The sequence below is a fragment of the Patella vulgata genome, chromosome 4, assembly GCF_932274485.2.
Source record: "Patella vulgata chromosome 4, xgPatVulg1.2, whole genome shotgun sequence".
Classification (NCBI taxonomy): domain Eukaryota; kingdom Metazoa; phylum Mollusca; class Gastropoda; family Patellidae; genus Patella; species Patella vulgata.
The window spans coordinates 51,476,734-51,501,322 of NC_065882.2; the positions used below are offsets into that span (position 1 = coordinate 51,476,734).

The 24,589-nt window shown below is 34.1% G+C and overlaps 1 protein-coding gene across 2 annotated transcripts; it reads right to left on the reverse strand.

Moving 5' to 3' along the window:
* Window positions 1-24,564, reverse strand: LOC126818384 (probable global transcription activator SNF2L2). 2 transcript variants are annotated; one of them, XM_050545779.2, is made up of 34 exons: window positions 24,449-24,564; window positions 22,991-23,089; window positions 21,486-21,921; window positions 20,821-21,288; window positions 20,443-20,607; window positions 18,550-18,862; window positions 18,113-18,239; window positions 17,682-17,855; window positions 17,221-17,394; window positions 16,810-16,992; window positions 16,327-16,359; window positions 14,916-15,052; window positions 13,606-13,666; window positions 13,325-13,365; window positions 11,767-11,899; window positions 11,392-11,555; window positions 10,961-11,138; window positions 10,316-10,444; window positions 10,005-10,118; window positions 9,738-9,851; window positions 9,092-9,199; window positions 8,606-8,739; window positions 6,745-6,887; window positions 5,940-6,127; window positions 5,421-5,651; window positions 5,042-5,119; window positions 4,680-4,787; window positions 4,266-4,376; window positions 3,700-3,911; window positions 2,707-2,812; window positions 2,424-2,525; window positions 1,842-2,033; window positions 1,309-1,389; window positions 1-471 (listed from the first exon to the last, which is right to left on the reverse strand). In XM_050545779.2, the coding sequence occupies exons 2-34, from the start codon at window positions 23,045-23,047 to the stop codon at window positions 466-468; spliced, it is 5,001 nt and encodes a 1,666-aa protein (XP_050401736.1). In that variant the 5' UTR covers window positions 23,048-23,089; window positions 24,449-24,564; the 3' UTR covers window positions 1-465. The 2 variants fall into 2 exon arrangements, with proteins under 2 accessions (XP_050401736.1, XP_050401737.1); XM_050545780.2 differs by lacking the exon at window positions 16,327-16,359.
* Between the last annotated feature and the right edge of the window lie 25 nt (window positions 24,565-24,589).

Genomic DNA, 24,589 nt, shown 5'->3' on the forward strand with positions numbered 1-24,589 from the left:
ATTATTTTGTTGTTTATTATTAAGCATGGACTTCATAGTGACATTAATAACACCAAACTGAACATTAGCAATAACAATGAACATGACTGAATTCATGAATATATGTTATATTATGACAAAAGCTTGAAATATATAGATGTATGAAAATACATTTTATTCCTTGTGAAATAGTCAATTTAGTTTTGAATCCTGTCTATAAAATCTGTTATTAAAATGAAATTCTATGTGCATGATGTATTGAAAATGGTTCATTTAAACAAGAATTTTATCTAAATTGCAGTATGATATATGCAATATAATTGATACTATAATAAACAACACCTATATTCATTGATGATAAAATGAAAAACATAACAAAGAATTTGATTAGAATACTTTACACTATAATATGATCTACAATACACAAATACTATTTACACAAGTTATCATACATTACTCAAATAACGGAGTCCAGCACCTTTTATATTAACTCTGAAATAATAAAAAAAAATACATGTATCCATAATAGTGATGACACTACATTTTGCATTAAAAAAATAATTGTTCATTTAATCAATAACATGAAAGAAGGCCAAACTATTTTCATTTTCTAGTTTTTGATAAGTATTAAGGGCTAAAGGTGTTATTTAGATTAAGCAGATTATAATTTTAAAGATAGGTTGCCATACAACAAAACACGGCCACAGCAGTTAAGTCGTCAGTACAGTCAACAAGAGGTGTTGCATATTTGTCCTTTTGTCTGTAATGATTAAGAGTAACTACCCATTAAGTAATTATCAGAAATCATTACAATTTGTTTGGCTTCTAGTTCTGCCACATGCTAACAATAAGTATACAAAACATTAAATATCATGAATTTAGCTGTTCAAGTTATCGGAAATTGTTGAAAAACAATAGATTTTGTGGTATCATGACCTTTAACACTGTGCATTAAGCTAAAATTAATTGGATGATAATTCTGTTCTTAAGAGCATCCACAACATCAAGGGCCATAACTCTAGCAACAATTATCAGGTTCGTCGTCTCCGGACCATAAACACTATGTATAAATTTAAAGTCAATCGGATGATAACTTTGGTCTGTAGAGTGTAAACAAGAATATTCAAAGAAGTCAAGGGCTATAACTCTCGGACAGTAATTATCGGACATAAGGGTGATTAAGGGCAATAATAGTGGACGCCGGACCGATGTTCAGACCAACCATTTTTTTCCCTTTTTTGTGTGGAAGCCAGCGACTATGAAATTACACTAGACATCTAATTATGCCAATCAACAGATACTGATTAATCTAGATTAAATATTACTCACACTTTCATCAGAATCATCATCAGATATAACTGGCTTAACTTTTGCTGTTCTAGTTAATCTTTTACGACCACTTCCTTTCTCCTAAAATAACAGTTATTTATAATTAGCAAAATCCATTGTTAAAAGTTTAAAAGATATCTGAATAATACAATTTAATTCTGATAGTTTCTAATGCCAGAACATTAAACATGCATAATCCAGACATTGCTCTACATAATACTATTAATAAATTCATGAATCAATGGACTTGTAAAACAAAGCACTGATAGGGTGTCATGCAGTCAAAATTTGTTCCATTAAAAGTTTAACTTCCCAACTTGAATGTTCACGCTCAAACGACAAGTTCTCAAGTGATTACAGGGTAGACATGGACCACAGGCATAATCTAGAGTATATTACATTATTAGGTTATAAATAGCCATGTGAAATTTCTACAGATCTATTAACTATTAACGGCATAAAAATTCTATTGTTAACAATTCTGAATAACAGTAATATTTAGATTCTGGTGAAATGTATGAAATTATATCTACCTCTGGTTCAGGAGCACTTTTCTTCTTAGAACTTTCACCTTTTTTAGATTTTTTAACTGGTTTTTCTTCTTCCTCCTCTCCATCCTCTTCTTCTGATCCACTTTCATCACTAGACTCTATATTAAACTCTTTCTCTAGTCGCTCTCTAGCATTAGTAAACACAGACTGTAGTACTATAGAGTCTTCATAAATCTGTGGAGAAATAATACAGATTTAATTACATCACTACATCATTCTTCAAATCTCTGTAAATCAAAATCATGGTAGGACATTCACATTCTTATCTTTACTGCTTATGATTGTCACAAATTTTGATTCATTATTTGTTACTAAAGTCGTGAAATTATAGCAAATCAGTAGTGTGTTGCACTGATCACAACAGTATCAAATGCTTGCCGTGCAAAATATGTCCAAATTTTGCAAGAGATGGCCAGAGAACAAGCTAAAAAAAATTTTGTTTCGTACAATCAGAGGCCAATCCAGGAAGTAACGGTCCGATATGTGCCAATATCGACAGGAACTAACCCGTCGGGTTATTAACATACATTTTAAGTTTCATCAAAATTGGACAAAAATACATACCATTGATCCCTCTACATTAAAACTTTGAGCATTCTGACATAATAACATGACATCATCCTCTAAGTCATCTACGGATCTATATTTATGATCCTTTATTCTAGCCTAAAATCAAATTACATACACAATATATTTACCGTATAAATTATAGTTCATTTTATATTCAAAACTACTTTTAATTAAATTTTGTTCAAATGATTATCAAGAAACTTGAACCTGTTCAATTTTCCATAAAAAATTATCGAAATGTATGTAGAAGCTTAGTTACTAATCAATTGATATCTACCTTAATTTTCTTGAAGTCCACCGGTTTACAAATAATTTCATAATATTCTGGAAGTTCTTTCTTCGGTGGAAGAGTTAAAAACATATCACTTAATACTCTACCATCACTGAAACAGATTAACATTGTATACTTCAAAGAAATATTCTTAAATAGAACTCTTTCATACAAATTTACATTTTGTTAACTTAAAGATACATTATGGGAGATAAGATAAAGAGATGGCAGTTCTCGCTATAATAGTTAAAAACTAGATAGTGTAAAGGTAATTTGCTGAATATTTCAGTCAAATTGATCCACTATGAGCCGAGAACGAAGCGGGTTAAATTTTCGCATAGTCTCGGTCATCATTACTAAAATCATTAATATAAACAGCATAGTCTCGATTATCCACTGTTTTGATTTAATTATCAATGGCCGTTAAGCGGCATATAGGAATCTAATCCAGCCAACATCGAAGGCTAGCCTTGACGTCGAGAGTTTATTATGGTCTGGATAAGTTAATTAATGTCTAATTGATAATTTAGATAACATTTCAGGCCTAAAGAAAGACTTGTAATAAGCAGATTTTGCTCTTGCATAATGCATGTTTAATACTTATATTGCTGCTTCTCAGTTGTCAGTATAACATTCTATCTTAATGGAATTGCAAATAATTCTTGCACAATTCTGCCAGTCCCGACGACAGAGGTGGTGAGAGTAGAATGTAATGGAACATAGACGAATTTATTGGTCAAGATATCATCATATTTAGTTTTTGCATGCCTTGCTGCCCATAGGTCGTTTGTTTACACAATTGAAACCTTTTTATGGGATCAAGAAAATACCGGAACATAAAATCAAGTATCCCCCTTATCAGGTAATTCTATATTTCTATGGCTATGTGCACATGAAGAACAATTTTCCATGGAAGTGATCTAATTCAAACTTTCCTGGGATGATGTCAATACAGTATTCTTAGTCTACAAGTGTAAAAAAAAGTTTGTTTCAACTCACTTGTCTTTATACTTGGTAACCACATCAAGTATTTTTTTCATTAATTTAGTAAGCTTAGGTGGATTTGGAGCCATCTTTTCAACAGGAGGTCGACCACGCCGTTTTTTGGGTGTATTTGCATCTTGTACTGGAGAATCACCCTTTCTCTTTCTCGGTTTACGAGGCTTAGGTGGGAGTTCTTCAATTTCTTCTAAATTACCATCTTCTATAGCCTAAAACACCATCATGTTCAAATTACAAAGAACTTTTCAGGGTAAAAAATAGCTTCAAAAGATACATCAGAAACTTTGGTATTGAGTTACAGACATTGGAGGTCATTGGTGAATATATTCTTTTATAGTGTGCCAAAAAATAACAACTTCATAATTGGTTTATATCTAAATCATAAATATTTAACAATATATTTTTCAGGTTCTTTACAATTTATATTTTGAAAGAACAAAGTTAATTTAGTGACTGACTTCAATTCTTAAATACTTTTCTACAATCACATTATTGATGCCTTTACTACGTTATGTATGGGATTTCCTTTCCTAACCATTTTTATAAAAGAATATATTACTTACTCTCATCCATTGTTTTTCTGTAAGAGCATCAGAATAATCTACTTCCTTTCTAGATCTAGAACCACGACCAAACAATTTATCTTCTTCTTCTTCAAACGTCAGTCTGTCAACCTACAATAAAATATCAAAAAATATTTTTAATATCTTTTTTTTTTACCAATTTTCTTATACAAATAAAACTGAGTTTGGATCAATCATAAATGCTTTTCTATCTTTAAAACAGAAACCAGTAACTATTTTTAAATAATAAATCATTTGCAAATAAAACCCCCAAAACACTCTTTCATTTATTGCACAACAAAACATTTTAATAAATTTTGACCGAGAAATGAATTTGAAGATTATCTTAAAATGTCAGTTTAAAACAACTTTAGAAATAATCAGTGAAGATATTTTAATATATATTCTACATACCTCTTGTTCATCTTTAATCATCCATGATGGTAATTCATCTTCTTCTATTAATCTTGGTTTTCGTTTACCATCTCTAACTTCATTTCTTCTTCTATCTATATCCATTTTCTACAACAATATACAATAATATATAACTACTGGTATACAAACATATATAACTACTGGTCTACATATACAATAATATATAACTAGCATCTATGAAAGCTACATGTGCCTAATTTTCCTGATGGTTTGTGTAGTTTAAATGATCAGCTAGGAAATGAAATGGGGTTTAACGTCCTACTGTTCTGCTCCGAACTAAATGATCAGCTAGGCTAAATTTGTCTGGTTCTTTTAAAATGTAAGCAAAAGTAGATCATTACCTGATATATTTCAAACTCTTCTTCTGATCTAGCTATCATTTGATTGACAGTTTCATCATCTGGTACCTCGTCTTCTTCCTGTATACATATAGCAATGTTATAATCAATATGACATTAGTGGGATGCTCGGTCATCAGTTTAGAAAATTTCAAATTGAGATCTATTGACTACACCTTATACAATTTACACAAGTATGTGATCCTGATGACACATGAAAATCAACCTTGTTTTATAAAAAGAACTGTAATTTTAAGACACATATTGTGGTTTGTGTAATACAGAACTAGACTAAGGATGACATATTTGATACCAGTAGAACAATTTCAATGTTGATATAAAAATTAAATATACCAATACGCATTGTATTTAATATTATTACCTCTTCATTTTCTTCGTCTTGTGTAAGTAAAGTAGCAAGGAAATGTCTTCTTTCCATACCAGTAGATTTTTGATCAAACATACCAGCTTGAATAACCTTCTCGTCTACATTTAACTTATATCGAGCTTTAGCTAAGATTCTCTCTTCAACACTATTAACAGTCATTAAACGTAACACTCGTACTTCTTTCTCTTGTCCAATACGATGAGCTCGATCTTGAGCTTGTAAATCCTAGACATCAATGACAAAATATAAAACATTAGATTGTGTTCAACTTATACATTTATTAAGTCTATATATAATCAATGTATAGGTTAATTACTCCCAGGTATTATATTAAGTCTATATATAATCAAAGTATAGGTTAATTTCTCCCAGGTATTATATATTCCAAATCAATCCATTGAAAAGTATAAAACTAGTGCATTCACTTTACTAGGAGCTCATCATATTTGTAAAGAACAATGGAATTATTATATATCTCAATCACTAAAAGAGGTATTATAGAGAGAAGTTTACCTGATGCGGGTTCCAATCAGAATCAAATATAACCACAGTGTCTGCTGATTGGAGATTTAAACCTAAACCACCTGCTCTTGTACTCAGTAAAAAGATGAAGTAGGGAGAATTAGGAGCATTAAATAATTCCAACAGATGGCCCCGATCATCACTTTTTGTCATACCATCTAATCTCAGATAACGGAAACCTGAAATATATTCAAATAAAACAACATTTACATTCCTTTTTATTTGCTCTAAATGAATGCACCACAACATAAGAATAAGTGTAATAGTACTATATGGACCAGGAACTGGGTATGACAGCATCTACCCATCTTGAAACTGTGACATCATATCAAAAATCAAGTGTCAATTAATCAATCCAAGGAATAAGATTGCCAAATTCCATGTCAATCATACTTGAATTGGCAGTCTTTTGAAGAGCGTTATCACCAAAGGACAGTAGCTTCGTGACCAGTTCCTGGTCCAAAAATTCACATATGAGGTAGCAGAAAGGCTTGCACTCTACTGATATAACAGAATATGTAGCTCAACTGCCCATCAAATCAAAGATTAAACAATACATGCATTTAGTGCCTGCATCTGGTAATATGTTCACTGAATGACTGTCTTCTTTATTGTTCAATGTCTTTAATTTTTATCAGCAAAAATTTACTATGATATTATATAATTGAGAATATGAAGTATTCTATGCAGTTAAATTAATCATCCATATCATATCAGGTTATAAATGCCACCTGCAATTGTGCTTTCTTAACAATTCACAGTATTTCAAAGTAAAACATTCAAATGAAAGACTTACCTCGGCTAACAAAGAAATCTTCTAAAATACTCATCAATGCTGTCATCTGACAAAAGATTAACACTCTGTGATCCTCTGATCGTAACTTGGGTAAAACTCTGTCTAGTAGTTCAAACTTTCCTGAAGCTCGGTAAATTTCTGGTCTAAAAATGTAGACAATAAATTCGTAAGTCAAAAACAATACTGAGAACTATAAAGATACGATCACATAAGTTAAATAGAGTTGCATTTTTTTTTTAAATTTGAGACAGTTAATGTGATGTCTTTAGTAACATATTTTCTAAACATGTGCCAACAAGCTTTACCAAACTATACTATTCAAAAAAAGTAGGGGATATTTGATTTTGGGGGCATAATACTAAAATATGCAAATGACTACGAAAAAAGTCACTATAGAACCTAACAGAAGAAACATTTCCAGTTGCATGTGACGCCCAAACGCACCAATAGCTACCGCATGGAATGCAGGTGATGCTTGGAATCATCATGGGGGTCCAACCCAAGATTTGCACGACTCTGACTTTGAATGTTACAGTCATTGTGGCATTGAATTCCAGGGTGGAAACATCAGTTTAATTGTTTTAGTGACCAGAAAACAAATTTTGATATGCGTCGGCTTACCCAAAATGAAAGGTTACGTGCCCTTGGCATGCTACAGATCGGCACAACACAGGCGGTTGTGGCGCGAACGATGAATGTTTCTCAGTTTGTCATAAGCAGGCTATGGTCCAGATACCGTGATACACAATCTGTACAGGACAGACCACGCTCAGGTCGACCAAGGGCGACAACTCAAGCCCAGGATAGATTTATCCGTACCTTGGCCTTGAGAAATCGTGTCATCACAGCAAATCAGATCAGCGCTCGTCTTCAAACAGACACTGGTGTGAGAGTGAGTGGCCAGACGATTCGGAATCGACTGCATAGGGGTCACCTTCGCGCCCGACGTCCTCGCGTGATCCCTTGTTTGAGAGATCATCACATTCAGGCAAGACGTCGTTGGTGTAGGGATCGTCAACACTGGGATAATCGACGCTGGAGCAATGTGATGTTTTCAGATGAGTCAAGGTTCATTGTTGATTTTTTGCACAGACGTAGGAGGGTGTGGCGTCGTCGAAACGAGCGCTTCCAAGACGTTAACGTCATCAGACATGATCGATTTGGGGGTGGTTCTGTTATGGTGTGGGGAGGCATCACTGTTGCTGGAAGAACGGCTTTACATGTTGTTGCAGGGCGTGTTACAGGCCAGTACTACCGGGACAACATCTTGGCAGTCCATGTTGTGCCATTCGCACGATGTCATGGCCGCCGTTTCATCTTCCAGGATGACAACGCAAGATGTCACAGGGCCAGGATCGTTACAGGTTACCTCCAACAACAGAACATCACCACATTACCTTGGCCAGCACTGAGTCCCGACCTCTCCCCCATCGAGCATGTCTGGGACATGCTTGGACAGAGGTTACGTCAACGTCAACAACGTCCTGCCAATGTCCAAGAACTTGCTGCTGCGTTGCAACAGGAATGGGACAATCTGGACCAAAATGACCTTAGACGTCTCATTAGGAGTATGCCACGTCGGATCAATGCTTGTTTGGCAAACAGAGGAGGATTTACCCGTTACTGACTTGGTTGTGATGCTGTGGTAACTTTGCTGTTTGACCCCGGGTATCATTTTACCCTTATAATGGTCAGTCTGTGCCTTACTTAGTCTAACGATCATTTGGAATAAATCGATGAATGTGAACTTCATTTCATTTTGTCATTTGTTTCTTCGTCAGTTTCATTAGGTGACTTTAATAACACTTAAAAATCAAATATCCCCTACTTTTTTTGAATAGTATATATCAATGAAACCTACCCATTTATAATGCCTCCCTGAATACCATAATGTTCAGCTAATGCTTCTTCAATATGTTGAAATATAAAAGGATGATTACAGATCTTTCTCAACTGCATGATGGTATTCATGAGTGTTTTAGTACCACCTTTACCCTGTAATAAACAAATAGTGTATACTTTCGCATTTAATAACAATGATGGTCCCAGTTTAAGAAACAAACCAACAGTGAGACTGATGTTCACCACCTTTTATCATACAATAGATAAATTACACTCATTAATTACTTGTACGTTTCATCAATTAAACTGCTTATCTTTGCTTTGCTCAAGCAGAAAATGCTCAACTCTCCTCCATAGCATTGAACATAACTTGAAAAAATGTTTTAATATTCTATATTAAGTCATAAAAGGACTGCAGCATTGTGATAACAAAGGTGGATAATGTCCATACTGTCCGATCATAAAATTCTTTCATAAACGGAATCAATTATAATAGAACCAGTACCTTTTTATCTTTCTCCGAGCCATCTGTTAAAAGAACACCTTTATGTTGCATGTGTTTATACAGTGTTCTTTGAAGAGCGGACATCTCACATTTTATCACATATTCCACCTAAAATAAGAGCAAAATATATACGATAATCAGTATTTATGTAGAAAGTTGACACATATATCAACCTTTGTATTAGAACCAAGAAAACACTGTATTTTCAGTGTAATTTTTGGTGCTGATTTGGTTAATTATATTTTCTATACAAAGCAGGGAACAAATTGCAGAATATTCCTGTACAAATTCCAACTGCATCAATACATATCCCAAAGTCAAGGAATAGAAATCTTACGACTAACATCAAATAAATCAAGCCAACAGTGGGGCTGGTGTCCCCTGCCTCAATCCCTTTATCACTTATATCAGTCAAGATATTGATATAATGGAACTGTACACCAAGTTTCTGTGTAGAAAATGCTCATCAAACTCATACAGACATTCACCCAATGAACAACTACACCAGGTTTGGACATTCTAGTACAATATTAGAAGCAGATTTATTGTGTAACAAATAGTGTGACAAACAGGTTAATGGACTGAACAAACTCGTTTTAATCTTCCATTGTTTTATTTGAAAGGCTGATGACAATAATTTCAATACCTTGTCTGGCAACTGTGATTCTACTTCTTTTTTCAATCTTCTCAATAAAAATGGACGTAGTACTTTATGAAGACGTCGAATAATCAAAAGAGTTTCTTCTTGATTTAGTTCAACCTAAATATAGTATGAGCAACAATTAACAAAACAATTATCTTAAATACAATTTTCTAACTTTGGCCATCAATAATATCTGAGTACTGTACTAATAACATTAATTAACCATTTATAAAGAACCCAGCTGTATTGAAAATAGATAATCCATCTTACCTTTTCTAAAGTAGAGGCAAAAGGTGCATTAAACCACTGTTCAAATGTTCCTACTGATTTAAATATAGAGGGTAGCAGGAAATTTAACAATGCCCATAATTCTGGTAGTTTGTTCTGTAAAATGAAACAATGAGTAAATTAAAATCAAATATGATTACTTTGTAGTTTTCATTATGCTTATTAATTAGTAATTGAGAAATTATTTAATCACTTGATCTACTGATATTTTTTGTGAAAATGCCATTTGGAATTGGAAGCTTTATTACAGATGCTGCTGTTTATTTATCTATTTTATACAGAGAATAACTTACCTGTAAAGGTGTTCCTGTTAATAGCAGTCTATGTGGAGCTTCATAATATGTATTTAATACACATGTTAATTTACAATGATGATTCTTCATTCTATGACCTTCATCTATGATCATATATTTCCAACGGAACTAAATTAAAACAAATTAATAAATCTTTAGAAATATATTGACAAAAGCATTTTATTAATAAAAGAAATTTGTACTTTTAATCCTTTATTACTACTCTCCATCATTTTTGAAATGTCTTTTCAAAGAATTCAAGGTCAATAACAGTTTCACTTAGAGTGAAATGTGGCTTAATGTCCTATTTTTCTTCACCAAATGGACTAATGAGCCATTCAGTATTCTATAAGGGTACATTTTGCCCAGATGGCAGTATTTCTATTGACTCGTTATCGAATTCTGTAAAGGGTTCGGTTCTTTGACATACATGACACATAGTACACAGGAGGATCTCATTATTTTTGTCTCATCCAAACGAATAGAACATCTTTGTCCTGAACCACTAACAAGGGTAAATCAGGCTGGAAAATAAAGTGGAACATTCTTGGCCAATACCAGGATTCAGTCAGGGCTATACTCAATGAGCCACCATGGTTCCCAGGTACTGTGGATTTATATGTATCAGGTATCAAAACTACTAACCTTGGACAAAACTGATTTATCTTTAATGATGTATTCATAAGTGGTCAAGAGAACATTAAATTTTCCTGACTTTAATTGTGGTGCTAACAGTCTTCTTGTTTGTGGACAGCCTTTATAAGCTATTTTCACCACCGATGGAGCCCATCGATCAAATTCCATAAGCCAATTAGATAACGTTCTAAAATAAAACAAAACATGCTATCATATTCCTTTTCTTGACAAATATTAAAAATCAAAGAGTGCAGTTCTGTGATGCACCTTTTAAACTGTGTTGGACCATGGGTAGTAACAATCAGTTATGCCAAAAAGCAGAGCACTGAGTACCACATCGACTATGGAATATCATTATAACTTTTGGATAAATTTCTATTGCTAGATTCTGTATAATTCTTTTGTTAGGTTTATACATTAGTAAAAAGTAATCAACTTACGATAATGGTACAATAATCAGGAAAGGTCCGTTGACACGTTTTTTTTCAATCATGTACGTAATAAGACCTATAGTCTGAATAGTTTTACCAAGACCCATCTCATCAGCCAAAATACCATTTAAATTATTATTATACAAAGATACACACCACTCTAAACCTTGAACCTGAAGAAAGTCAAAAATATTTCAAAATTATCAATAAAGTCAAAGACAGTGCTTACATATCTGTCTTTCTGAGATGCTCTTTTAACCTTGTGTTCAGGAATGGTGTAACACAAGGGATATAAAACTTTAACAGGGGAAATTCAAAATAAATGAATAAGGAAATTTTGATTGAGATACTGTTTTCAGGATTAGAACTGAATTATTTTTTTACCTGATACTCTTTAAGTTTACCGTAAACCATTATAGAAGCTTGCTGTGTAATTTTTTCACGTATAGTATGGGCTATACCATAATAATTGAGAGATTCACTGTCCACAGTATATTCATCATCATCTCTTGCTGGTCTATAATCAAATATCAAAATAAAATCTTTAAATAATAATAACCATTTAATTGATATCTAACATGTTATAAATAAAGAAATTAAAATGCTTTTGGATGTGTGCTTCTGCAAGGGTTCTTAAAGGCATTTCTCATTTTATAGTACAGTGCACTCTGTCACATCCGACATCGTACGGGATCGTTACAATATGTCGGATTACGCAGAGTGTCGGAATACCCAGTTTTCTCAAAACCGGAAAAATTGTAACTTTGAAAACCGGAAGTATTATTATAATGTAGCTTCGAAAATAGAACTTCAATCACCTGAATGTTATTCCCTTTGAAAATGACAAACCTTTCTGTATATTCAAAATTTTATTACATTACTTTTTATTTCATTTAACATGCGTAGGAATTTTGAATAGGTCAAGTCTGTTGTTAATTTATCTTCTTCGCCGTCTTCAGTTGATCGCACTCTTGTCTTTGCTATCACGTGTTCATTGATAATGGGCGTACTCGATTGAATGTTCCGGAATTGAATTCTCCCAATCCCAAAAATATTGACAATAGAGTGAAAATGGGTACTTCGTGCTACAACGCATGCGTCTACTGGATATATAAATATCTCATCCAACCATGCAGCAGAAACCTGTTTGTCATGCTTAATTACGTCACAAATCTACTCACACCTCGTCGGACTGACAGAACTGTGACAGGACTGAATTCCGCGTCACTCGATTGCAATTCTGTCAATTTGGAACGTTCCGGATAGTGAATTGAATCGAGCATCGTCACACGGTTCGAAGAGATCCGTAGGGTGAACAAACTCTGTCAATTTGGGACGTTCCGGATTGTGAATCGAATCGAGCATCGTCACACGGTTCGAAGAGATCTGTAAGGTGAACAAACTTATAGGTTATTCAGGTTCAATCGGCATGCGCAACGAATGTTTCCAACAGGTGCTAGGAATACTTTTACGACTGTGAATTGGGGGGAAAATTCGTGGATATTCTTGAGTATTTGTCACAACTGTCGTACAAGAGATTAAAATTATCAAAGTAATCAACAAAGAACCACAGTAGCGAGTTTTAATCTCACAGATAATTGATTGGTGATTGCTTGTTAATCTTTTGTGGCTTCACACCCATCCAGTTTTAATCTCACGGATAATTGATCGGTAAGTGTTTGCTTCTCACCCACCGATTGAAGGCTGGATTATACGGTGTCGATTTAATGGAAATCGTATGATGGGATGGCTGATTGATGTCATACCCAGAGATTCTTTGGCTGAAGTAATAAGGAAATAAATCGGGACATGAAAATGGTGTCGGATGTAACAGAGTGCCGGAGTGATCAGAGGTCAGATGTGACAGAGTGCACTGTATGTTAATTTGAACCTGGCCTACAATTAGGACATGTTGTTATGTAAATATGATTATTATACTTACGTTACAATGTTTGGTGTTTTATGTTCTTCTTCTGGTTCACTCTAAAAATAAAAACAAGCATTGCAGAAGAAATATTTGTTAATTGCTGGTAATTAAACTTACTTAAAGTAATAAATTATCTAATTATATAAAGATTGTTCAACCGATTTTAATTCTAATACAAATCAGATCACACTATTTTGTGTATTGAAACCACAAGGAGGACAAGATTATACTAAACTTTCCTTCAAACACTGCAACTATAATGCTGTATTATTTTGATAAAGAATATATTAAATTACCTCTTCTTCTTCTTCATCTTCCTCATCATCATCATCATCCTCATCTTTCTGTACTTCATAACTATAGAAAACAAATTCATAGTCAAATTAAAAACTGTTGCAGCCCTACAGGAATTAGCTTATCCATATGAATTTGAAGAATATTAAATCATTATGTTAATAAGGGGTTATTCTTGGTGTAACATTGATACTGTAAACAAGTGCCTAAATTCTAGATTAAAACAAGATTATTTTTGTCTAAATCTGTAATAAAATTTACACAGTTTTATTACAAATTCAACAGATTGCTGAAATGTATTGTCATACCATGAAGTTATTCTACCTCAGATTCCAATCCAAGCAAAATACAAGCCAACAGTGAGGCTGATGTCCCCCGCCGAAACCCCAAAATAAATAATAGATGACACATTAATAATCGCACATTTATTTTTTTCAAAAGTATCAAAAAATCAAACTGATTATCAACTATCCTCTAAGTTTCATCACTCTCTATCAGATAGAATCAAAGTTATCTTGTCTCAAAGCATTGAACAATGAAATTGGTTAGCTCTGGTTAGCTTTAGCTCGAAATGTTAATCATTGAACTCAGTAATGAACATCTACATGAACATCAAGTTTAAACATTCTACCTCAATTAAAAGCAGAGTTGTTATGTTCCAAAATCTTGACCAATCAAATTGCTTATCACTCCTTCACCTAAGCATAAGCAGAAAATTCTCATCATCAAACTTAGTCAAGGTAATGATATAATGAATCTATGCTCAGAGTTTCATCACTCTCACTTAATTATAACCAAGGTTATCGTGCCCCAAAGCATCAACCAATCAGATTGCTTATCTCTGCTTACCGTAAACATACAATGTTTATCATCGATCTCCATCAAGGTATTGACCTAATGAACACCTACACCAAGTTTAAACATTCTACTTCAATTAGGAGGAGAGTTATTGTGTTCCAAAGTCTCGACCAATCAAATTGCTCATCGGTCTGCTTACCCTGAGCAGAAAATACTCCTTATCGATCTTAGTCAAGGTATTGATGTAATGAAACTATACATCAAGTTTCATCACTCTCACCAAGTTTGAACATTCTAGCTCAATTAGAAGGATAGTTACTGAGTCCCAATAAGTGTGACGGACAGACAGACGGACGAACCCATTTTAATAGTCCCCTGCTTTCTTTGAAAGGTGGGGGACAATAACAGACTTTGATTCGCAAGCTTTGACAGTCACAACAGGCAGTCAAATTCACAAGGCAACTAATTTTTAAATTGTCAGTCAATACTTTCAACATAAAGTGTATGGTCATACCCAGGATTCTGAGCCATCCATTCTTGTATATCTCTAGCAAATGGTGCATCATCCCCAGATATAATATGACCAGTAGCAGTATGTACTACTGTTAAACGCTTCTCTGGATTACTCATATTAGATAGTTCATCAATAGGCTGAAAATAGACATTAATAAACACTATATAAAACTATGTATAACACACACACACACAGAGAATCAACTAGTGTATTTCGGACAAATCAATTAACAATCAGAGAATAGTATTGGTCATTATACATATTTTAATTTTTCAAATGACCAATTTAGAAATTATCAAAACAATAATCATCATACTTTATTTTCAAAGATTCAAGTCGGTACATGTACAGTTAAAAATATAAAATCAATATGTAGTCGTTTGTATAATTAAAGTCAATACAGAATGTGATGAACAGTTAAAATTTGTTCCCTAGATAATATGAAGCTTGAGACTTCAATTCTAGTTACCCCCTTTAATAAAGCTAGATAAAGCATAAGCTTATGCCTTTTCTTTCCAATACACACAAAAAAACACTAACAAAGCATTAAATAATATCTAGCACTCTAAACTAGACAAAAATTGTTTAGTTCTAAAATCTGTTTGTATATACTTGAACTAAAAGGTTAAATAGGACATGATAAACAATCCAATATTTCACTCACACAGTTCACACAGTGACGTATGTATTTAGTCATCTTCAATTGAAGGCTTGATCTCGCTTTAACTACATCTTATCAAGTCCTTCACGCAATACCCTGCATATTGCGGCACTAATTTTGATTGGGTACAAGCCCAGCTTGTGAGCCTATCAGATTCCTCGGTCGTAGCGAATGCCAAGTCTCACGCTTTCACACTAAAATATCTAGCTCTGATAATCAAGTTGCAAAGTTCAAGGTTTGTTGAATGTCAAGGTTTCCGTGGAGGTCGCGATGTCACAACTTCTGATTGGACGTTAGTGTTCACGTGTCTGTAGATAACGTAGCTATAAGTTTGGGAATTGTGATGTAAATCTAGCAACGTCCAGATGTTGTAAAACTCGCAGTCTTTATGAAATAGGAATGTTGTGCTAGAATAAGGTGCATACTGTAAACTAGATTACTAAATCTGATTGTGACAAAATCAAATTGTAATAAAATCTCCAGGTTTAAATGATTTCCATGCTAAACAGATCATCATTTAAAATGAAATTTGATCAGTTTGTATCTAAACACAATACACACGCAGGCAACACTGAAATAGCTTTAAAACACATCAAGACTAGAATGAATTAATGAAAGTATGGTATTAAAACTGATTATCTGAAGCTGTAAATTTTTATAAGCAACTAAATGATGTAAAACTACAAAGATTATAAGGCCAACAGAACTAATTTCTGTTGAACAATGCCACAAATAATGTAGCCTACTTACCTCCATAAGTTGGGCTTCTGCCCCAGCTTCAATCTGTAAGGTCAGTTTGGAAATCGTGAATTGTTAAAATGATTCCAGATTTCAAAATTATATTTATCTTATTCTAGGATAGATTTTGGTTGCAGGGTGAATATATTTACATCCCCCTTCCAACACTTTGTGCCATTGAATTTGGTCATCATTTTTAATTTACAATGGATGCAACATGCACCCGAATTGTTCAATACATTCGCCCTAATGTTTGGTAAGGAAAATATTGACCAATGTGATTTCAGTCCTGATCATCAAATATTCAAAAATGCTATTTTGATGTCTGAAACTGGGATGAAGTATGTTTGGTTTATGTCTGTTTTCGCATCTCACTGGATTGCAAGAGGCTAAAGAAATATACACAAATTGCAATGGATTACAATTTAATGCATTTCAAATAATCAACTCTTGTTCCCCAACATAAAAAGATTTCATATTCTTAAAATTATATACCTTAGGAACCTTCTTCTTTTTCTTTCCTCTCATTTCTCGTTTCTTTTTCTTCAAGTCTTCTTTATGTGTTTGGACTAGTTTAGTAATATTAGATATATACTCATCAGTTTGATCTAAGAGATAAGCCAGACGATGATCTTTCTTCTGATCAATCAGCTTTCTATAACCTTCTTCATCTTCAGCCTGACAAAAGTAAAACATAGAAATTTGTAACATTATACAAGAGATCAAATGTACCAAATTCACATCTGCTACTTAAAACAATACTTAAACTAATGTACCGGTAATCAAACTACACAAAAATATTAAGCTTATGAGGATGTAAATATATACTAAGGGACAATAACACCCATCTAAATGTGAAACATGTAGAGTTTATCTCCTATATAGTGCTATAAAACTTTAGCTTACCATAAGTCTGCGCATACGTTCTTTCTCTATTCTTTCTTGTTCTTTCTTCTGTTCTCTTTCAGTATTTGTATGGTAAGTCATTACAGCCTTATTTAATTTACCAATCTTAGCTGTTATATTTCTGTGGAACTCCTTGAAGTCCTTGGCATGCTGTATTACCGCATTCAAATATTCCTATAATATAATTTTATAAACAATAACAATTTGAATACTCCAAATATTTTTGTTATTATGATTTTTAATCTAGAAAAAAAAACACACCTGGCAGAGCATTCCAATTCGTATATTATTTGTTAAAATTCACAATTTTACGAATTAATATTCAGAAACACCACCAAAATAAACAGTATTTGTGCTTTTTATTAAGCTTTTTAAAGCAAAACAAAGGGCCTTTGAACTTCCTGATCTATTGGTTTTCTTGTTCCTGCAAGCCTGAAACTGATTAAATTTTAAAATATTACCTGGTGTTTTTGTCTGCGTTTTCTTTCATATTCAACCTTCTGTTGTTTCTCAAGTTTTTCTGTAACACGTGCTTCACGTAACGACTGCCTCTTGTTTCGCTTATAAGCTTTAGTATTAAGGGCTGTCTCTAATGTTGTATCTCTTCGCATGCATGACACAACTTCAGCTCGCAACTGTAAAAGGTATCAAATAATTTATAAACAACAATAATACACTATTTTCTTTCAAAATGTATTCAACAATAAGAGACTGGTGCCATTTAATTATGGTTAAAAAGGGGGCAGGAAATGTTTTAAACAGTTTTTAAGACTTAGATATATGTTGTATAACTCAATCTATTTTATCAGCTGAAGATCTCGGGTAAAACTTTCTACATTAAAAGAATGAAGTTATGATCAATATCTTACACTAAAATAAAAAGGCTACTTACAGTTCGTTGATAATTTAATAGACGCAGAGCTCTCAATTCAATCATAGCATTGACTTTCAAATCTTCCGACATTGTAGCTGGTAGGTTGGATAACTCTTGAATTCTTTGACTTATTCGAGCAGCAACCCTAAAAGATAAAGATGGTGTAATATCATTTCCAGATAATCTGTTGCTCAACTTCAGCTCTGCTCTGGATTTCATTCAGCTGTTGTTATGACAGGGTAAAACAGGGTCCTCCAAATTGCCTTTGGTAAAAAAAAACCTACTATGGTGATACTTTTTTTTTATTATATGGCGAAATAAATATCAGTGCACAGGAGCTAAGTCACATAATAAGTCTATAAAGCTATATGGAATAGATTTTGCTAAAAGTTCCATCAAACATTAAACTTTGGCAAAAGTGTGCAATTCACCTCAAATAGTAAAATTAGAATTACCTATTTTCTCTTTCATTTAACAATTCAATAGGGTCTAGCCCCTTAGGTTTTTCAACTGGTGCCACACGATTTTGTTTTTGTTGAAGAGCCATCATAGCTTGTACTGATGGGGGAGGGGCTGGTTGATTTGGTAATGGTTGGGGAGTACTAGTTGTGGGAGGTTTGGGGGTGCTGGAATCACTGTCAGTACTTGGTTGGTGATCACCACCCGGTCCATCCATTGATGTTGGTGGTCTTCCCATGGGTTGCATCTGTTGATGCGGTAGAGCACCTGGAGCCTGATGTTGCATTCTCATTTGTTGATGAACATCTCCTGCAAGTACACAAAGTTCAATATTTAAGCACTGCATCAATAAGTGAATTGAAAGATGTCAAATTGAAATGTCAAAATCTCTGATCATTTGAGAGATGTTTAATCCATTGCTAACTACAATATTATCAAAATTAAATCTCAGTACAAAATGGTTCTACCACATTTACCAACATATGATGAAAATTTGTCAACATTTGGCATCCTACTGTATAACCTTAGCTAAAACTTTTTAATGTACACTTTAGTGTGAATTAAGCCATGAACTATTATATATTGTCCGAAAAATGCAGCTTTCAATACTGCAAACTTCATTAAAGGGGGGGTTTCAAGAGATCAATGTCAAGGGCTCTCTACAATACATGGACCAGGACTATAGATATGAATTTAGTTATAACTTATAATAGGCTACAAGCAGAAAACAGTTTCTAAAAACCCAGAAAGTTTAATCATTTGCACTGTAGCTATAAATAAATATCAAAAATATTAAGAAAATTGTAATACATCTAGCCATTTGTATAATATCATCTTAACCCTTTCACTGCGTATACCCGGTAGTACCGGGTATTATAAAATGTCGGTAAAATGCCCGTACCCGGTATTACCGTGTACTCAGTAAAGCCCTCGCTAAAATTAGTACCGTAACTGCAAGTGCCATCTATTGTATTTTCTATACACTAGAACATATTTCCACGTGTTTCAAAGCGGCAAACCGTAAAATGGCGGAGTGCATTGTGACAACGTAGACGATGCACTCTCGACGAAGTCGTGAATGACGTCTTGCTGACCAACATGTGGACAATTTCGAGGCGGGTGATACACATAATTCGTTTCCAGTTACTTGATAATGATAGTAGTCAGGACAGTGATTGGTATTATGAAGTGTGTGATTTGTTGCGCGACGTTCCGCCCATGGCTAGCTATGTCTCCCGTGCATGATGAACAAGCCCAATGTGAACACGCTAGCCCTGTGTCTGCAGTAGATTCTGACAATAATTCTGATGTTGATAATAATGCTGGCCTGCTGGATCGTAAAATACGTAGGTAATTCCTGATTCCCGAACGTGTAGATCTATTGACTGACTATATTGATAATGATATAGGACTTGGGGATGAAAGTGAAAGTGAAAGTAAAATCAAGGTATTGCAATCCGCACGTGGTCATGGCAGCGGGAGACGTGATGCGCGTGTTCGCGGCGGCATTGCTCATGGCTGCTATTGATATTTTTGTTCATTTTATATATCTTTATCAAAATCCAGTAAAAAAACAATATCTTTTAAGTATTTCATGGAGAAAAATTCGTTTTCGTGTTAGCTTTAGTGTGAAATGAGAAATCCAAAATGGCCGCCATGACGTCACGTGACTACATTATTATGCAAATTTCCAAAATTCTATTTTTTCCTCTTAGCCCAACCTCATGCCCATCCCAACAGACAAAAAGATTTTTCATAAAAGCTTCCATAAGTACTGCTTGGCATTCAGTTCCAACCTCCCTTTTTTCCTCAAAAAAGGGTCTAGCACAGGCAGTGGATTTACGTCTAGCATTGAAAGGGTTAATAAATGACATATCAACAACATGTACCTGTCCTAGGGAATGGTCCAAGTGGTCGTTTACCTTCTACAGCTAATCTCAAGGTTTCTGGAATGGGTTGATTTCTAGATATCAGTTTATATGCCATGATTTGAGCTCTTAATTGATGGAGCTGTGGATTAGCGAATGATGATGTTCTTGGTCCTGGTATGCCACCTGAAAACAGATACAAAATATAGATCTGTCAACTTACCAATACAATCATTTTGGAAAAAAGTAAAAAAATTATAATGCTAGAAAGAACTCCATTAAACAGCTCTTAAAATTCATATTTTACCAATTTTGTGTCAGATTTTAAACTTACTTAGTTACTAATTTGACAGAAAGCATATGTTTTTAATTTTGGTTCTTAAATAGTAAATTATTTACCTTGATTTCCATCAATGGATTGATTAGGCGGACCCATAGCAGCAGTTTGTACATTAGGCATCCCACCACCAGGCATATTATTAACATTTGGTGAAGGACCATTCATTCCCGAATTTGGCATATTCATACCACCTTGAGGCATATTAGAGCCTGGATCACTCATATTACTGGGTTGCATGTTGGGTCCTATTGTTGTATTAGGTCCACCTGTTCCAGGTCCCATGTTCATGACTGGTCCACCCATATTCTGTCCACTCATACCAGAGTTCATTGCCCCTGGAGGCATATTTGGTGGCATGTTAGGGTTATTCATGTTGGAATTCGGCATATTGGGTCCACCTATATTATTAGGTCCTGACATATTTGGTTGCTGACCTTGCATACCCATAGATGGTCCACCTGGCATTCCTTGATTACCGCCCTGGTGACCTTGTGGCATACCTTGCGCTGGAGGACCCCCATGCATTCCTATAAAAAAATATATATAGATATTTGGTCAAATATTTAAATTTCATTTTAGTAATGCTTTAACAATACATGACCTTTTTTGACCAATTGTATAAATATTCCATCAATAATTTAATTTCGTTTCAGTAGTTTTTTTTAACAATACCTGATCCTTTTTGACAAAAACTATTTAAAATTAGAAATCATGTGCTAAATACCTTGTGGTCCACTTGACATTGGTTGCCCCTGTGCTCCAGGGGAGGAACCTGTTCTCATACCAGGAGATGGTACTGCTCTCATTCCTGGAGAAGGTACAGCTCTCATTCCTGGAGATGGAACTCCTGGCATTCCTGGTGATGGACCTGATGGCATACTTGGGCTTGGTCCACCTTGCATTCCTGGAGGAGGTCCAGAAGACATTCCAGAAGCAGGGTTCCCACCCATGTTATGTGATCCTGGCATCCCATGCATTGGTCCACCTGGCATACCTTGCATAGGTCCTCCTGGCATATTCTGTTGTGGATTCATTCCTTGTTGTCCGGGCATTCCAGACAGAGGTCCTCCCATTCCTGGTCTTCCTCTGTTACTTATATTTCCCATGTGAGGATATCTTGAGTCATCCTGCATATTTTTATCATCCATTTTATTCATAGGCTATGGAAAAAAAAGATAATAACATTGATTCAATGTAAGTATACCACAACAGGACACAGTAAAATGCCACTCTACGACCACCTCAGTATTACATACCAACCATCACATTATAAAATATCAAATTTTTCTTCTTTTAATTTTATCAGCTTATTCCTTACAAATTATTCTCAGTTATACCGAATTTTTTAAGAACAAATTAATTGTTTTTAAAAATACCTTCTAGTATACAAAGTGTGTGATTTAATGATATGTTTGGACCAAAAACTTATACAAACTAATTAATTATCAAAAATTGGCTTCAAATAATTCTCAAAACTTTGTATCTGCAAGGAGATACCCCAAGCTATTAACAATCTATTTTTAGAAGCCATGTGTGTCACCTAACTTGATTGAGAGAGGGACCATTTTTCAGGGTGTATTTGTCATCACTTAAACATGCATTATGCAAGAGCAAAATCTGCTTATTACAAGTCTTTCTTTAGGCCTGAAATGTTATCTAAATTATCAATTAGACATTAATTAACTTATCCAGACCACAATAAACTCTCGATGTCAAGGCTAGCCTTCGATGTTGGCTGAATTAGATTCCTATATGCCGCTAACGGCTATTGATAATTAAATCAAGTAAAGTGGATAATCGAGACTATGCTGTTTATATTAATGATTTTAATAATGATGACTATGCAAAAATTTCACCCGCTTCTTTCTCGGCTCATAGTGGATCAATTTGACTGAAATTTTTAGCAAATTACCTTTACACTATCTAGTTTTTAACTATTATAGCGAGAACTGCCACCTCTTATCTTATCTCCCATAATGTATCTTTAACTGTCCATTTACCATACATATTGAGGCCTAAGTAAATTCTTGAATTATTTTCTGCCAACTACTTTTTCCACTTATTTTGCAAGTTTAAACCCCTCAATGTTCCCAAAACCGCCTAACCATTTGACCATAAAATAACCTCTCCCTAAGACAATAAGCTGTCGAGTTGCCAGTTAGTGATACTCTGACATTTTTGTCAGCACGGTTCAGAGAGAGTAAATATTCTTGTACTTTGAAAACTCACTTGTGGGTATTGCTGTTGAGATGTAGAATTCATCATGTTTCCATCTTCGGAAGCCATTGTGGCTTGTTAGTATATAAGAGACAACACCCTATGAAAATTCTGCAAGATAAAAAACAAATAACTAACAACATTCTAGTACTTGATTAATTTGAATATCTTGTTAACATCAACATATAGCTTCCTCTTGCAAACCAAGACAAAATATTTAATGATACAGGTATAAATAATTCAAACACGAAAATTAATATACAATTTTATTTGGTATTAAAGAACGTTCACTATTCGTAAATACAGGCCAAACTATCCCAATCTTATGGCTTCAACTTACTATTTTGTGATATTGCATAAATGTATTTTAGTTGTTCACAATGTATAATGGGAAAACTGACTGACACCTTTTATTTCTTCAGTATTTCTTGTGGCAAAAATTCTGGTGGAGTTTGGCTGTAGTTTTTCATGCTTAGGGAACCTAGAGGAAAGCTTAGTTTATACCTGTGAAATGATATACCAGCCTAAGCTAATCTGTACTGCGTACTCCTACACAGGAATATGACTGCCCTGAAATGACTAGTTAATGTAGCGAGGATCTTATTTCTTTCTCTTTAACGATCTTTTCAGAGAAATTGCTTAAGTCTATCTGAAAGTCAGTGTTTTACTCACTGGAACAACAACCCGTTGCAGTAGTCTAGACGCACAAATCTTTGTTGAAAGGAATTGTACGAACTGTTAAATTATTTGCCCAATTGTGGGTACACAAGGAGAAACCATAAAAGATACATGATCTGACAAGGAATTCAAAAATAAAGTCTGTGACTGTGTCAGCAGAGTTGTTATTGTTTTTACTTTCTTTTTTTTTTTATTAGGCTTTGAGTTAGAGTGCTCAGGCACTGGAACTTTCGCCTCATTTGCATGTTAAAATGCTGACAGGCGACAGCTTTTTTATATGTTATAGTTATCCCTAGCTATGATTACCATATCAAAAGTTGTTTTTTTCAAATTTGAAATTAAATGTGGTTTACTGTTTAAAATGGGTAAAATACCATCCTACTTGATGATCTGATAAGGTCCTGGATTTAAAAAATATAGTCTGTGATTTGTCAGCAGAGTTGTGATCGTCTCATTCGCATAAAACAATAAGCTGAAAGCTTTATATGTTGTGGTTATCCCTCCCTGTGATCGCCATATCAAAAGATTTTTAAAAAATTGAAATCAAATCAAGTTTATTGTTTAAAATTGCTAAAATGAGAGGAACATTAATAACAAATAGAACATATAGTGATATAGCAGCCATTTTTCGACGACCTTGTTTTCACAAGAAAAATTGACTCTTGGTTGAACAAAGAATCCGAATTTCATTAAATTTACACTTTTAAATAAGACTATTAATAAGTGAGATATACAGAATTTGACTCCAGTGTATAGTCTACAGATCCGCGACACTGTAGAATGAATACTTACCGTCTATTAATCCAATAACAATGAGATAATAGCAAACATTTGCCGTTCCCAATTTAGCTTTTTTCTCGCGGAGCTCGATAAACGTTGCGCATTCGTTTCGCGCAGGCGTCTGGTCATCTCGGTCTACCAGTAATTTCACTG

Coding starts and splice junctions, on each gene's coding strand:
- LOC126818384 (XM_050545779.2), bottom strand. CDS start 23,047: ATGGCTTCCGAAGATGGAAACATGATGAATTCTACATCTCAACAGCAA. Junction 15,053..16,326: donor CAGAAGCCCAACTTATGGAG/GTAAGTAGGCTA, acceptor GTCTATTTTCAG/CCTATTGATGAACTATCTAA. Junction 5,120..5,420: donor AAGACGAAGAAAATGAAGAG/GTAATAATATTA, acceptor ATATGTATACAG/GAAGAAGACGAGGTACCAGA.